Source organism: Chanodichthys erythropterus, chromosome 10 (genome assembly GCF_024489055.1).
Source record: "Chanodichthys erythropterus isolate Z2021 chromosome 10, ASM2448905v1, whole genome shotgun sequence".
Lineage (NCBI taxonomy): Eukaryota > Metazoa > Chordata > Actinopteri > Cypriniformes > Xenocyprididae > Chanodichthys > Chanodichthys erythropterus.
In genome coordinates, this window is record NC_090230.1 from 17095995 (window position 1) to 17111980 (window position 15986).

A 15986-nucleotide genomic window follows, 5' to 3' on the forward strand; every position below is an offset into this window, starting at 1 on the left:
AGTAATCAACATCTAAGCCTCTTCTTAATTCTTAATACAAACTTCTGTAGATGTCTGACAGAAATAAAGTCAGTCTGGTTAGTAATAAGTGAAGCTAATGTTGTTTGTGGAGTTGTTTAATCAGATCTTGAAAGATGTAATGTATTTTATCTTCAGTTGATTTCATCCAAGGCTGTGGCTGGAAGTAGTTCTTGTGTTTCTCTTTCCTTCAGTGATTATGCTTGTTAACAGCAGGTGTTCTTCACTAATACAAAATCATTATTCAATCACTTAATTATCTCATTACCTCCAACACTGATTAAGTGTTACATTAAACAGCCTGTAGTGTGCACACTAAGCAGTGTTCATTTCATCTGGGCAAATCCATGTGGGGCCTACATGGAAACTGGGTGCAAAACTGGCTGGGTCCCAGTTAGATAGCCCAGGTCAAACCCATTTGGGCCCCACATGGCTCTGCTGGCTGGGGAGCCGTCACTATTTTCATTTTTAAACACTTGCAGTCTGTATAATGCATAAACACAACTTCATTCTTTATAAATCTCTCCAACAGTGTAGCATTAGCTGTTAGCCATGGAGCATAGCCTCAAACTCATTCAGAATCAATGTAAACATCAAAATAAACACTGTACTTACGCGATTAGACATGCTGCATGACGCACACTGTGTAAAGATCCATTTTGAGGGTTATATTAGCTGTTTGAACTGTTGTTTAAGGCAAGCTCGAGCTCTTGGGGCATGGAGCACAAGATTTAAAGGGCCACACACCCTGAATCGGCTCATTTCTAATGATGCCCCAAAATAGGCAGTTAAAAAAATGAATAAAAAAAAATCTATGGGGTATTTTGAGCTGAAACTTCACAGACACATTCAGGGGACACCTTATACTTATATTACATCTTTTAAAAAAATTTCTAGGGCACCTTTAATAGTATAACCACAAATAGTTGTATATTACTGCGGTTACGATTATTCATGAGATGATACACCATTATAAAGTTGTTTATAATGCATTAGAAATACCTTTATAATACATTATAAATACAGGCTTCATAGAGAGTGTTACAAAAGTTTTATTTTGTACAGCTGTATGCATCAGTGATGTTTTATTCTCTGTCACACACACAGAGGCAAATTCATCACTCCATCATTACATGTTTGTATTAGGCCTATTGAAGATTTGCCTTTCTTACAGCTAAATTCGATTCTATCCCCATGTGGTGAGAATATCTTTTCCCGTCCACGCCATCGCAGCTGTATACCTCTTTCATCCATTTCCTCCAAAGACACTGAACAGGGCTCTGAAACAAACCCAACATCTCAATCTCAGTGTTACAGAATACATTCACTGATTCATCAGAACCAGAACTACAATTTCAAAATCAAGATTACATCAAAATATCAAAAAGTAAAATACAGTGAGAAAAGCCTTACATGTCTTTGTGTTGTAGAGTGTTCATACTTACGTAAGCACTTAATATTCCCTCTCCATTCTCCGTCTTCACAGGTCAAGTATTTGGAGTAGGGGTGACTCTGATCCAGTATGTATTTATTAAAGCAGGTGTATTCAACTCTCTCCCCTGAATTGTATTCATTTTTTGTCATTTCAATTGTATCTGCAGAGTTCACACGTGGTGGTGTCCCACATTTCCCTGAGGGCAAAGACATGTTTTAGACAGTTTTTAGATCTCCAAGCAAATGTGGCATTAATAGATCTCAATATCAGCCAGATGCCATTTTACAGTCTTAAACAACAGAACATGTTTTTAATGTAATACACATCATTAATATGAGTAAATAAGGTCATTTTAATAAAATGCTTGAAGAAAATGACTTTCTGCTTTGATCAGAAAGATCTGGGTTGGATTTTTCTATATGATATAATTACTAGATTTAAATGAGACTTTCTGAGGACAATTTGAGTGGTCGCTCGATGATTGCTTCTGGCCCAAGTCAAGAGAGACTTGTGTGCTGGCAAAATGGATTTCAATAAAACTTAGCTGCCTTTGTGTTAGAAATTTTTTTTTTTTTTTTTTGAAATCGCTGCTACCTAACTAGAGAAAAATAGGAAAGAGGCAATAGGAAAACATAGACACCCATAATGCACTGGGCATGTTGCCGTCCAAAGCCACTCCAACAAGTCTGTTCCTATTGGATAGGTTTGATCAGAGTCAAATAACACCTTGATTATTGTCATGATCCCCGTCTGCTCCTGCCAGTTCCTGGACTTCATTTCCCTCCCTGCCAGTCACGTTCACACTAATCACACTGCCTCGCTCTACTGCCTGCACCCTGACCATGATTCTGTCTGTCCCATGCTGTTCCTGTTTGCTCCTGTTCGACCCTGCCTGTACGACCACTCTAACTTTAATAAAAGCTTGCAAATGGATCTCTGCCTGTGTCCCGCCTCGTTACAATTATGACTGAAACTTTCTGTGAAGTCTTTCCTACTAAAGCGTGTCAATTTGTATTGTTCTCGGGTGCAAATATTCAAAGAGTAAAAGTTTAGAGGGAGTTTTTCAATTTCAGGATCCAGAGCATTGTAGGCAGAGGCTAAAGGCTGCAAGGAATCATAAATATGGAGAGAAAATAGTGACAGAAAATCTGAAAGCAAACAAACAAAAAAACAGGATGACAATGAACACAGTGTTTAAGGACAAACAGAAACTGCCATTCCATTAGTCCATAAGTTGTAATCACTGCTAATAAAACTCAGTAATTAAGAATTTAACCTTACCTCCTAGACATTTCGGGAATGGGTTGCCCCATTGTCCATCTGATAAGCAGGTGATTTTCTTCTCTCCTTGTAATTTCACTCCCCTCCCAACACATAAAAGAGTTATTGTGTGTCCAGGTCTGACTGAAACCTCAGGCACCGGGTGTCCGTCCTTAGTGACGTCTGATCTCATGTTCACTGTCAGGTTTGCAACACACATTACCTCTAAAAACAGAAAGATCGGATCAATCAAGCATCCTCCATGTGAACAACAGATCTATCCTTGATCTATCTTTGTCCAATCCGAGGCTTTTACCATCTGTGGTCTTACCTTCACATTTAGGAAAAGGGCTGTTCCATTCTCCATTTGACTGACAGGTGATTTCTTTCTGTCCTTTTAATTTCAGCCCTTCTCTATTGCATGAAAATATTAACTTGTGTCCAGGTTTGACAGGACCATCAATATTAGGGAATCGCTCCATTTTTAAGTCTTCCACTGTTGTGTTTAGAGGACATGTTTCCCCTAGAGAAAGCAGACATTTGATTATATATTTGTCCACACAGAATCATTTATACTGTTACCATAGTTGGGAGCGAGCTGTTTCAATACAATAACTTGGCTCGTGGCAGGTAACTTGCATCTAGTGGTCCGGGCTAACAGAGCCGGAGCACAAAACAGTCAAACGTCGGTTGGTTTGAGCAATGAACTCTGGCTTTATTCCTCAATGGAAACGTTACACATTCGTGGGCATAAAGTGCACTTTGCATGTTAGCAATCCACTGGAGCATTTTTCTGCGTCACCACTTTCACCGTAAAAACTCCTAGACTGCACTTCCCGCTATACATTTTTTACACCTTTTTATACCCATCCTGACCCACTACGTCACACACAACATATTTCCCAATCAGCCACCAGGGGGGGCAGAGATGGCAACAATACGCAGAGGTGGGTAATCCAGGAGTCAAAGAGTAAAAGTCCTGCCATATTTTTATCTCATCCACTGAAGCATTAATGAGATAAATAAGTGATTAATTGAGTGATGATTGAGCATTATTGAAGACGCCTGATGATAACAAGCAGAATCACCAAAGGAGAAAATCACAATTTTTAAGTTACCATCATCGAGGTCAGGGTTTGTTTTAGTTGAGTTCTTGACCCTTGATTTGTTATATTAGAATTTTTTTGGGCAGTTTTGACTGCATTAAAACCAACCAACCAACCAGACAAGCAAAGTTGAAATATGATCTGGTGTTGGTTATGTTTTTAACATAATCATTATTTGATCTGAATCACTGAACTCATCTAGAGCCCAATCTCTGAGTGACATTTACACTATTTCTTACAGCAGCACTGTATATAACAACAGAGCTCATCTAAACACACAGACATCAAGAATCATCCTGTGAATCTCAACAGTGGTGGCCATCATAAAGAATGTTGCAATGCATTCTGGGTGCCACCAATCTAAATTCATCCATGCCTCCCATCATGCATTGCTTCATGAATAAATTATGAGCTGAATTGTCTTGGTAATTTTCTTTATTCTCACTATTAAAATTTTGCTGTTTTTCTGTGACTTTTTAGTAGCTTGTTTTCTAATGTTCAGAGTTGATCTGTTGATCAGAATATGTTGCTTGTCACCGTTGTTGAGATTCACAGGCTGATTCTTGATCTCTGTGTGTGCCTAAAACTTTTTTTCTTTTTAGTCTGTATTGTAAAAGTTTATCTTGTGCTGTAGAATCACAGTGCAGCTGTAATAAGTAATGTAAATTAGTGATGGGATTTATGGCTCTTTGAGGGGATCCGGATCTTCGCGATCCGTTCCTTTCAAAGAGCCGTTCAAAAGAACGGCTCTTTTGGCTCTTTTTAAATATTAAGTCAGTTTTAAGACGCCAGCTTGGGGGCATCTCAGTTTATCCTGGAAATAATCACTGGGAGGAATGATGAGGTGAGATTTGTAGTCAAATAATTAAAACTCGGATATCACACACAAATATCTGAGTTTCAATTATTCTGAAATATTGATTATTACCTCATTTGTCATGTGTGGACTATATTCCATAGGGTTGCACAAATCCCTCTGCTTAGACAGTGACATCACTATTTTGGATTTACCTTTAGTACAAAGTGTGTGTGTGTGTGTGTGTGTGTGTGTGTGTGTGTGTGTGTGTGTGTGTGTGTGTGTGTGTGTGTGTGTGTGTGTGTAAAGCTACGTTGACTTATGTTATTCATACAATACCTACTCACAAATAAACATCAAAAACAAAGCCGGCTGCAATGAATTTCTGTGCAAAACAGCTTTTACTACAAACACTTCCACACAAGAACATTGTTATCACACAAGAACATTTTGATAGAAAACAAAAAATATTTAAAGTAGATAAAATTAGAATAAATAAAATGGAAATGTCTACATACTACATACTATTACTACTGTAAACTTTGCAAATAGGACATCAGCCCCTTCAAGTCAATGAACAAAAACAAAGTGGGCTGCAATAAATGTCTGTGCAAAACAGCTTTTAGTGAAAAATTTCAATACAAGAACAGTATCACAAAAGAACATTTTTAATGTTTTTAAAAGAACAAGTTTTAAATGAACACAAAATGCAATGTAAATAAATACAAAGCAGAGGACAGAGGAACGCAGGGTTTTTTTCCACTGGAGTACTCACATGAAGGATGCGTGCATAACTAATAACTAATATCATCACGCTATAAAGGATTGGCCTGCGCTGGGTGCGCCCCTCCCCCTATAACTGTTCTGTCTCGCGGAGGAGCTCATTTGTGTGCATCTGTGTGAAACACGCATAGGAAAAAAGAACGACAGAAAGAACGGCTCCCCTCAAGCCGCGACTCGGCTCCCATCGTTCATGTTTATGAGCCGTTCAAAAGAATCGGTTCGTTCGCGAACGTCACAACTCTAATGTAAATCTAGCTCAGAGATTGGACTCTAAATGAGTTCAGTGATCAGAGGTGGAGATTCCAGGGGTCAGAAAGTAAAAGTCCTGCCATATTTTTATCTCATCCACTGAAGCATTAATGAAATAATTAAGTGATAAATTGAGTGATGATTGAGCATTATTGAAGACACCTGATGATAACAAGCAGAATCACCAAAGGAGAAAATCACTATTTTTAAGTTACCATCATCGAGGTCAGGGTTTGTTTTAGTTGAGCTCTTGACCCTTGCCTTTTTAGTTTTAGATTTTGCTTGGGCAGTTTTAATTAAATCAACCAGACAGGTAAATTTAAAAGATGATCAGGTGTTGGTTACATAAACATTATTTGATCTGAATCACTGAACTCATTTGGAGTCCAATCTCTGAGTTTGATTTACATTATTGATTACAGCAGAACTGTGATTCTACAGCATAAGAACAGCGTTAAAAAAAAATAAAAAAAATTGTGTTGTAAAACACACAAACATCAAGAATCATCCTGTGAATCTCAACAGTGGTGGCCATCATAAAGCTTGTTGCAGTGCATTCTGGGAGCCACCAATCAAAATTCATCCATGGCTCCCATCATGCATTGCTGTATGAATAAATGATGAGCTAAATTGTCTTAGTAATTTCATTTATTCTCACTATTAAAATTTTGCTGTTTTTCTGTGACTTTTTAGTAGCTTGTTTTCTAATGTTCAGAGTTGATCTGTTGATCAGAATATGTTGCTTGTCACCGTTGTTGAGATTCACAGGCTGATACTTGATGTCTGTGTGTGCCTAAAACAACTTTTTTTTTTGTGATTCAGACAACTTTAAAAAAAAAAGAATTCTGTATTGTATAAGCTGATGTTCTGCAGAATCACAGTGCTGCTGTAATCAATAATGTAAATCTAACTCAGAGATTGAGCTCTAAATGAGTTCATTGATTCAGATCAAATAATGATTTTGAGAAAACATAATCAACACCACCTGATCATCTTTTAACTTTGCTTGTCTGGTTGGTTTTAATGCAGTTAAAACTGCCCAAATAAAATCTAACATTAAAAAATCAAGGGTCAAGAGCTCAACTAAAACAAACCCTGACCTCGATGATGGTAACTTAAAAATTGTGATTTTCTCCTTTGGTGATTCTGCTTGTTATCATCAGGTGTCTTCAATAATGCTCAATCATCACTCAATTAATCACTTATTTATCTCATTAATGCTTCAGTGGATGAGATAAAAATATGGCAGGACTTTTACTTTCTGACCCCTGGAATCTCCACCTCTGTCAGTGATTCAGATCAAATAATGTTTATGTAAAAACATAACCAACACCTGATCATCTATTTACCCCTTAACTGTCACAGTCCCACTGGTCGGGCGCCTCCCAACCAGCACACCCATGTTTAGCACATGGTTTAGCCCAGATGAAATGAACACTACTCAGTGTGAACACTACAGGCTGTTAAATGTAACACTGAATTGGTCTTGGAGTTAATGAGATAATTAGGTGATAATGAGCAGAATCACTGAAGGACAGAGAAACAACAAGAACTACAACTTCAGCCACAGCCTTCGATGAAATCACCTGAAGATAAAAGACATTAAATCTCTGAAGATCTGATCAAACATCTCCACAAACAGCATTACCAGCTTCACTTATTACTAACCAGACTGACTTTATTTCTGACAAACATCTACAGAAGCTCTTATTGAGAATTACCAGAGGTTTAGATGTTGATGATTTGTCGAAAATAATAGTTTTGTTTGATGTCACCATGATCGAGGTCAGCCGTTGCTTTAGTTAGGCAGTTTGACTCTTAGCTATTTTATTGTTAGTTTTACTGTGTCTATTGTAGCTGTTTATTACGGCAACAATGACAAGCGCAAATATGATCAGCTGCTTTATGATAAGAATGATGTAATGTGGTTTATTTCACTGAATTAATGACTGAGCTTTATATGAATAAAATTTTAAGTTTGTGTTGATTCTTCTAGAAATACAATGACAAAACTATTATAGTCAGAAAAGCTGAATGAATTTTAAAACGCATTGTACACTACACACTTTAAAACTCCAGCAAAACTTCCTCACACACAGACATCTACAATCAGCGCATGAATCTCAACAATGGTGACATGCTTCATGCCACAATGCATTCTGGATGAATCATGCAAAAAAGAATACATTGCAGCATTAAGCATGTCACCATTGTTGAGATTCATGCGCTGATTCTTGATGTTTGTTTGTGAGTAACTCTCACCATAGTTCAAAGTGTTTAGTATACAATCTGTTTTAAACCTCATTCAGATTTTCTGATTAAAACTGCGCTGGAACTTTACATGAATCACAATAAACAAGATATTGCTCATATTAAACTCAGTTATAAGATCAGTGACTTAAGCCACTGTGCAGTGATCATATTCTTATCATGAAGCAGACACAGCATCAGATTGTGTTTTTTCTTGTTTTTCTTGCTATAACCAATTCAGTTACAGCAGCCAGAGAAACCCTGACATTATAAAAACAAGTCAAACTACTCAACTAAAGTAAACTCTGATCACCATGATGGTAAGATAAAAAAAATTTAATAAAACATCAACAACAAAAAAACTGTCTCTTAATTCTCAATAAGAGCTTCTGTATATGGAGTTGTTTAATCCTCTGCTGAGATCTGGAGAGATTTAATGTCTTCTTTTATCTTCAGTTGATTTCATCTAAGGCTGCGGCTGAAGTCAGTTCTAGTTGTAGTGTTTTGATTTTTTTTGTTCTTGTTGTTTCTTTCTTTCATTCATTCTTCTTGTTAACAGCAGCTATCTTCATTAATTCTCAATCATCACTCAACTAATTACTTAATTATCTCATTAAATCCAACACTGATTCAATGTTACATTTAACAGCCTGTAGTGTGCACTCTGAACAATGTTCATTTCATCTGGGCTAAACCATGTGAGCCCTATATGGGTGTGCTGGCTGAGAGGCATCCCGCCAACGGGATCGTGACAGTTAAGAGGTTAACTTTGCTTGTCTGGTTGGTTTTAACCCAGTTAAAACTGCCCAAATAAAATCTAATATTAATACTAATATTGACCCCAGGATTACCCACCTCTGTTTATACGTTATGTGGCCCAGTGTTTTGGAGTCTCTACAGGGGCCGTATTCACAAAACATACCACTTACCACTAAGAGTTCTCCTAAATAGCAGTAAAAGTTCTTCGCTAATAGTTTTCTCTTATATCTTATTCACAAAGCTGCTGAGACAAACTTAAGGAATAGAGATAAGTCTTAAGCCAAGAGAACGGGTGGGGTTGACCTCGTTGGATGATGTTAACACACTTATTAACTATGACGACAGTGATTGGCTGATAGGGGAGGGGTCTCTGTCAGTGATTTAACCATAGAAATATTGTAGAATGAGATATCATGTTGCCATATTCAAAAAAAGATTTTAACCTCTTAACTGTCACGATCCCGCTGGCGGGAAGCCTCTCAGTCAGCACATCCATGTAGGGCCCACATGGTTTAGCCCAGATGAAATGAACATTGTTCAGAGTGCACACTACACACTAATGTAACATTGAATCAGTGTTGGATTTAATGAGATAATTAAGTCATTAATTGAGTGATGATTGAGAATTAATGAAGATAGCTGCTGTTAACAAGAAGAATGAATGAAAGAAAGAGAAACAACAAGAACAGAAAAAATCGAAACACAAGAACTAGAAATGATTTCAGCCGCAGCCTTAGATGAAATCAACTGAAGATAAAAGAAGACATTAAATCTCTCCAGATCTCAGCAGAGGATTAAACAACTCCATATACAGAAGCTCTTATTGAGAATTAAGAGACAGTTTTTTTTTGTTGATGATGTTTTATTGAATTTTTTTATCTTAACATCATGGTGATCAGAGTTTACTTTAGTTGAGTAGTTTGACTTGTTTTTATAACGTCAGGGTTTCTCTGGCTGCTGTAACTGAGTTAGTTATGGCAAGAAAAACAAGAGAAAACACAATCTGATGCTGTGTCAGCTTCATGATAAGAATATAATCTGTGCAGTGGCTTCATTCACTGATCTCATGACTGAGTTTAATATGAGCAATATCTTACTGTGTTTTAATCCGATTCATGTAAAGATCCAACACAGTTTTAATCAGAAAATCTGAATGAGTTTTAAAACAGATGGTACACTAATCACTTTGAACTATGGCAAGATTTACTCACAAACATACATCAAGAATCAGCGTATGAATCTCAACAATGGTGACATGCTTCATGCTGCAATGCATTCTGGGGTCCATGGATGAGTTTTGCATGATGCACCCAGAATGCATTGTGGCATGAAGCATGTCACCATTGTTGAGATTCATGCGCTGATCCTAGATGTCTGTGTGTGAGGAAGTTTTACCAGAGTTTTAAAGTGTTTAGTGTACAATGCGTTTTAAAATTCATTCAGCTTTTCTGACTAAAACCGTTTTATCATTGTATTTCTAGAAGAGTCAACACAAACTTAACCTATTTTATTCATAATCTAATGGCTCAGCCATTAGATGAGTGAAATAAGCCACTACATGACAGTTATGTTCTTATCATAAAGCAGCTTGATTACATGTTCTCTTGTCATTGTTGCCATAACAAACAGCTACAACAGACACAGTAAAACCAACATTAAAAAAGAGTCAAACTGACTAACTAAAGCAACGACTGACCTCGATCACGGTGACATCAAACAAAACTATTATTTTCAACAAATCATCAACATCTAAACCTCTGGTAATTCTCAATAAGAGCTTCTGTAGATGAATGTCAGAAATAAAGTCAGTCTGGTTAGTAATAAGTGAAGCTGGTAATGCTGTTTGTGGAGATGTTTAATCAGATCTTCAGTGATTTAATGTCTTTTATCTTCAGTTGATTTCATCGAAGGCTGTGGCTGAAGTTGTAGTTCTTGTTGTTTCTCTGTCCTTCAGTGATTCTGTTCGTTATCACCTAATTATCTCATTAACTCCAAGATCTATTCAGTGTTACATTTAATAGCCTGTAGTGTTCACACTGAGTAGTGTTCATTTCATCTGGGCTAAACCATGTGCTAAACAAGGGTGTGCTGGTTGGGAGGTGCCCGACCAGTGGGACTGTGACAGTTAAGGGGTTAAAATGTAGGCTAAGTGTCACTAATTAAACAAGTATATGTACATGTCTGCATCTTGAGATTGCAGAATTCAAGCGACAAGCGATTTTAAAAAAAAATGTTTCGGAGGAGCATGTTCACATGGTCCATCTTATCAGCTCGAGAGGAGGTATAGTTTTCTGCGTCCCTCCGCCACCTGGACTCCTCACTCTCAGCTGGTTTCTATTCTCAGGATCTCCGCGGACAGGGCGCCAAATGTGCTTATTTTATTCGTTTACACTGTTCGATCAATTGTAAGTGTGAACTCAAGAAGAGAGAAAGGGGGACAGGATCAGAAAAGTCCCATGAGCCAGAACTGGAACTCGGGTCACTCGAGCTGCACCACAAGGCTATCGGCACCGACAACAGGACATTATTTGACCACTTGACCACTATGTTTTATTCTCCATCCTTCAATACATTTTGCCTATATACATAAATGAACCTTTATGTTGTCATCGCAGATTAAAATCTATAAATCAAAATATTTATTGCATTTATGAAAAAAAGGCTCAGCAGCCAAGGCTCTATCACCTATTGCCTTTGGCTGGATTGCTGAGGCAGATTGCCAGCAACAGCCATTTTAGGATTGTTTGTGATTTGTTCTTAGTGACTTCCCAGATAGCAACACTGTGTCGGCCCAGATCCGGCCCACATCTGGCACATGTGGAATGATGATCTGGGCCACATGTGGCAGGAATGATGGCACTTGGGCGGACCGCTCCTGTTTGCCAGATCTGGACCACAAGCAGGCCATAGAAATGCCAAATGTCAACCAAGAGCAAAGAACTGGACTTTATCTGATCCACAAAATATTTATATATTATTTATAGAGTCATCTCAGCATTAACAATCCTGTTATCAAGCAGAATCACTGAAGGAAAGAGGGAAACACAAGAACTACAACAGCCACAGCCTTAGATAAAATCAACTGAAGATAAAAGACATTAAATCTCTGAAGATCTGATTAAACAACTCCACAAACAGCATTACCAGCTTCACTTATTACTAACCTGGGGTGCGTTTCCCGAAAGCATCGTTGGTGAACCATGGTCGTAAGTCCCATTGAACTCTATTGGTAACGACGGAACTTGCGACCATAGTTCGCTTTGGGAAACGCACCCCTGACTGACTTTATATCTGTCACACGTCTACAGAAGCTCTTACTGAGAATTAACAGAAGTTTAACTCTCATGTTTGTTTCATTTAGGGTTACCATGATGGTGATTGATGTTTCCATTAGTTGGGCTCTTAACTTTTAACATAAATTTTGTCTTCTCAGTCTGCTGTGGTAGTGTGTCTGTCAAACACATTAGTGGTAGCAAAGAAAACTGAAGTATGATCATGTGATCATTATTAACTCTTGATGATTTTGTAATCATCATGAAGTAGCCTGCTTCACTAAAGTCATAATAATTGAATATAAATGTTACTGCAAAAAGAGATTCAGATATATTGCAGAAATCAGTTGGAAGATGAAAATAAATAGAAACACAATAAGGAAAACTATGTTGACAAACACAGATATCAGTAATCAGCATATGTGTCTTAACGATGGTGACAATAAACAAAATATTTAGACAATCAGATCAGCTGCATAATGCTCTAATGCATTCTGGGAGTTTTATACTACAGTACCCAGCATGCATTGCGGCTACACGATGCTTTTGATTGTCACCATAGTTGAGAATCATGTGCTGATTCATGATGTCTTAGTGTGTCATCTCAAAGTGCCTTTTTAAAAAAAATAATAAAAATAAAAATTTCTGCAATACAGCTCAAGCCACAGAAACCGTGTTTGTAATGTTAGTGTCTTAATAGCGCAAAACCGTTCTTTTCATCTAATCAACATCATTATAGTAAAATCATCAACAGCTAACATCTGATTTGATTTCAATTTCTGGTGCTGCAGTTGCTAATGTGTTTGATAAACAAACCATCACAGCAGTCAGAAAAGACAGTTATATATGTATAAAGTTAAGAGCCCAACTAATTGAAGCATCAATCACCATCATGGTAACCTTAAATGAAACAAACATGAGAGTTAAACTTCTGTTAATTCTCAGTAAGATCTTCTGTAGACGTGTGTCAGAAATAAAGTCAGTCTGGTTAGTAATAAGTGAAGCTGGTAATGCTGTTTGTGGAGTTGTTTAATCAGATCTTCAGTGATTTAACGTCTTTTATCTTCAGTTGATTTCCTCTAAGGCTGTGACTGAAGTCAGTTGTAGTTTTTGTGTTTCTGCTCATCTCTTTTTTTTCTTCTTTCCTTCAGTGATTCTGCTTGAAAACTGGCTTGTTAATGCTGAGATGACTCTATAAATATTACATCAGATTTTGTGGATCAGATAAGGTCCAGTTCTTTGCTCTTGGCTGACATTTGGCATTTTTGTGGCCTGCTTGTGGTCCAGATCTGGCAAACAGGAGCGGTCCGCCCAAGTGCCATCATTCCTGCCACATGTGGCCCAGATCATCATTCCACATGTGCCAGATGTGGGCCGGATCTGGGCCGACACAGTGTTGCTATCTGGGTTAGAAGTCCTCTTGACTACTCCTAACTTTTCACAGATTTAGGAACTGTTTTAATGCAAAAATGTTTTGTGAAATACTCCTAGAGCAAAAATTTAGGAGTCCTAAAGTTAGGACTGACACATCCATTATTTAGGAGAGTGTCTCCTAAATCAGCAAGCTACTTTTAGCCTTAATATGTTTTGTGAATACGGCCCCTGATTTCCATCGAGTAGGGTTTAACATAACAATTACATTTTTGTTATATGGTATTGAGTTAGAGATGAAGTTTACATCCATCCCTAACAACCTTATGAAAAATCCTGGATGTCCAAAAAGTATTTTGATAAACATCAATATGACGTCACATGAAGTCGGACAGCATTTCTACCATTGGGAAGTCTAATTTATTTATGTCATTCGGTGAACCAATTTATTTGATTCATACACTGCATTTTTACCTAGAATATTCAAAATAATTGTAAAAAAATAAATAAATAAATAATAATAATAATAATAAAAGAATTGCAGCAAAATACATTATCTTATAAAGAAATGTATAATATAAAACAGTATTAATATATTAACATTTATGTAAAATAATATTTTTGTAGTAATATATTCAAAATAGTATTATAAAATAAAATGTTTAATATATTAAAATAATATAAACATTTTATTAATTATAGAATATATTTTTTGAGATTTGAATACCCTCTGTGTCCTTACCTTCGCATTTAGGAAATGGGCTGCTCCATTGCCCATTCGACAGGCAGGTGATTTCATTTGGTCCTTGTAAAATCCATCCATAATCAATACATGAAAATGTCAATCTGTGTCCATATCTGATTAAACCCTCATTATCAGGGAGCCCCTCGACTCTGACATTTTCCTCTGTGTTGTCAGGGACACATGATACCTCTATAAAAAGAAAAAAAGAAAAGAAAAAAAACAAAAGAGGCTAGTTTCAATACCTCAGATTGCAAAATCCGTAAGTACCAAAGTCGGCCAACCACTTAAACAGTTAAAAATATTTAGGATATTCAATATATCTGATGTCACCTTCATTTTGTGTTAAGTCAAAAAAAAAAAGGAAAATATAGGCCTAAATACAGCTCTTAAAAATAAAGGTTCTTTATTGACATCTGGTTCCACGAAGAACCTTTAACATCCATGGAACTTTTCCTTTCCACAAAAGGTTCTTTATTTTGGAAAATAGTAAAAACTTCACACTAAGAGTTTTTTTAAGAACTGTTCACTGAAAGGTTAAGGTGGTTCTTCTGTGAAACCCCACTTTTAGACCCTTAATTTTTAAGTTTGTAGGTGAATTTTCAGTACCTTCACATACAGGTAATTGATTGTCCCATCCACCCTCCCGACATGTTCTGGTGTCAAATCGACTCATCATCTGGTAGCTTGACAAATGTATCTATAAGTTTATTATTATTATTATTTTTAAAATAGTTATGTCTGAATATGAACTTACATACTCACTCATCTTTGCAGATATACTTGATGGTTGTTCCAAAAACAAAGCTCCTACCACTGACAATAATGTATCGACCATTTGGAATATCTTCAGGCAGCTCACAGCGTTTGACTGATTGTGAATCAGAAACAAAAGATACAATTCAGAGTTCTGAGAATTTAGCCTATAAGTCCAATAAAATTACATGATAGTAAGTGTATCTGAAACTTAGTGTGTCTTGTATACCCACGTGAACATTTTCCATCACGCAGTTTAGTCCACTTATTCTTTGTACAATTGAAGGTGATTTTTAGCAGAGATGCATAGCCAGTTTTGCAATTGTACTCAAGTTTATCACCATCAGTGTAGTTGCTCTTCCTTGAGCTTTGAGAAACTTCTGCATTCTCCACCTCTGGGATCTTAGAGCAACCTGCTAAACAATTAGAAAATGACATCATTGCTTTCATTTTTGTAAGTATTTAATTTAGTTATTCATTTCAAAAATAAAAGCCTTACCACTCGGTGTCGATGCATCAACGCCAAAGCATATCCAAACACAAAAAATAGCAAGAATTGATCTCATTTTTCCCAATCTGTTAGTTTGCTCACTCTGAGAGATGAAGAAACTCACCAAACAAAGTCTTTCACTTAGTTAATATTTGCCAGTTCTGGGCGGGACTTTTGTGTGCTAAATAAGGTTTACTTGGGATCACATAGGGGTATTTATATGTGAAAGATATGTTAAATAATGTCTAAATAATAATAATGATTATGATAATAATAATGAAACAGAAATATAATGAGATTTAAAAGTTTGAGCACTAGGTCCCATTTTGCATTTTATGTTTATTTTTAAATGCATTACAAAGTAAATCATCAGTAATTACCAACAATTTGACTAAAAAGTGAATAGGGGAAAAAGGCATTTAAATTGCAATTGCAGCATTGCAATCTTGTGAATTTGGTGAAATTTATACCTTCATATATTTTGTAATGATTTTTAATTTCTTCCTGATATGTCGGTTTGTTTATTGTACATTCCCTTTAGGGGTGGCGGGGGATAAACACAGTAAACTCTTCAAGGTTTTATCTTCAAAGTAAAGTCTCTTTTACAACAATTACAAATAAGGTAAACAGCAATGGTATCTCAAAAAGACATGTAATGTAACAGAACATTTCCTAAAAATGCATTCAAAAGTGCTGTGA

General features: G+C 36.6%; 1 protein-coding gene across 2 annotated transcripts; it reads right to left on the reverse strand.

Annotated features, from left to right (window-relative positions):
* Positions 1–1054: 1054 nt before the first annotated feature.
* cfhl4 (complement factor H like 4) lies at positions 1055–15402 on the reverse strand. 2 transcript variants are annotated; one of them, XM_067396317.1, is made up of 9 exons: positions 15297–15402; positions 15031–15213; positions 14807–14912; positions 14651–14727; positions 14042–14233; positions 3045–3236; positions 2735–2938; positions 1464–1649; positions 1055–1298 (listed from the first exon to the last, which is right to left on the reverse strand). In XM_067396317.1, the coding sequence occupies exons 1-9, from the start codon at positions 15361–15363 to the stop codon at positions 1114–1116; spliced, it is 1392 nt and encodes a 463-aa protein (XP_067252418.1). In that variant the 5' UTR covers positions 15364–15402; the 3' UTR covers positions 1055–1113. The 2 variants fall into 2 exon arrangements, with proteins under 2 accessions (XP_067252418.1, XP_067252419.1); XM_067396318.1 differs by having other exon boundaries at positions 15031–15210; positions 15297–15389.
* Between the last annotated feature and the right edge of the window lie 584 nt (positions 15403–15986).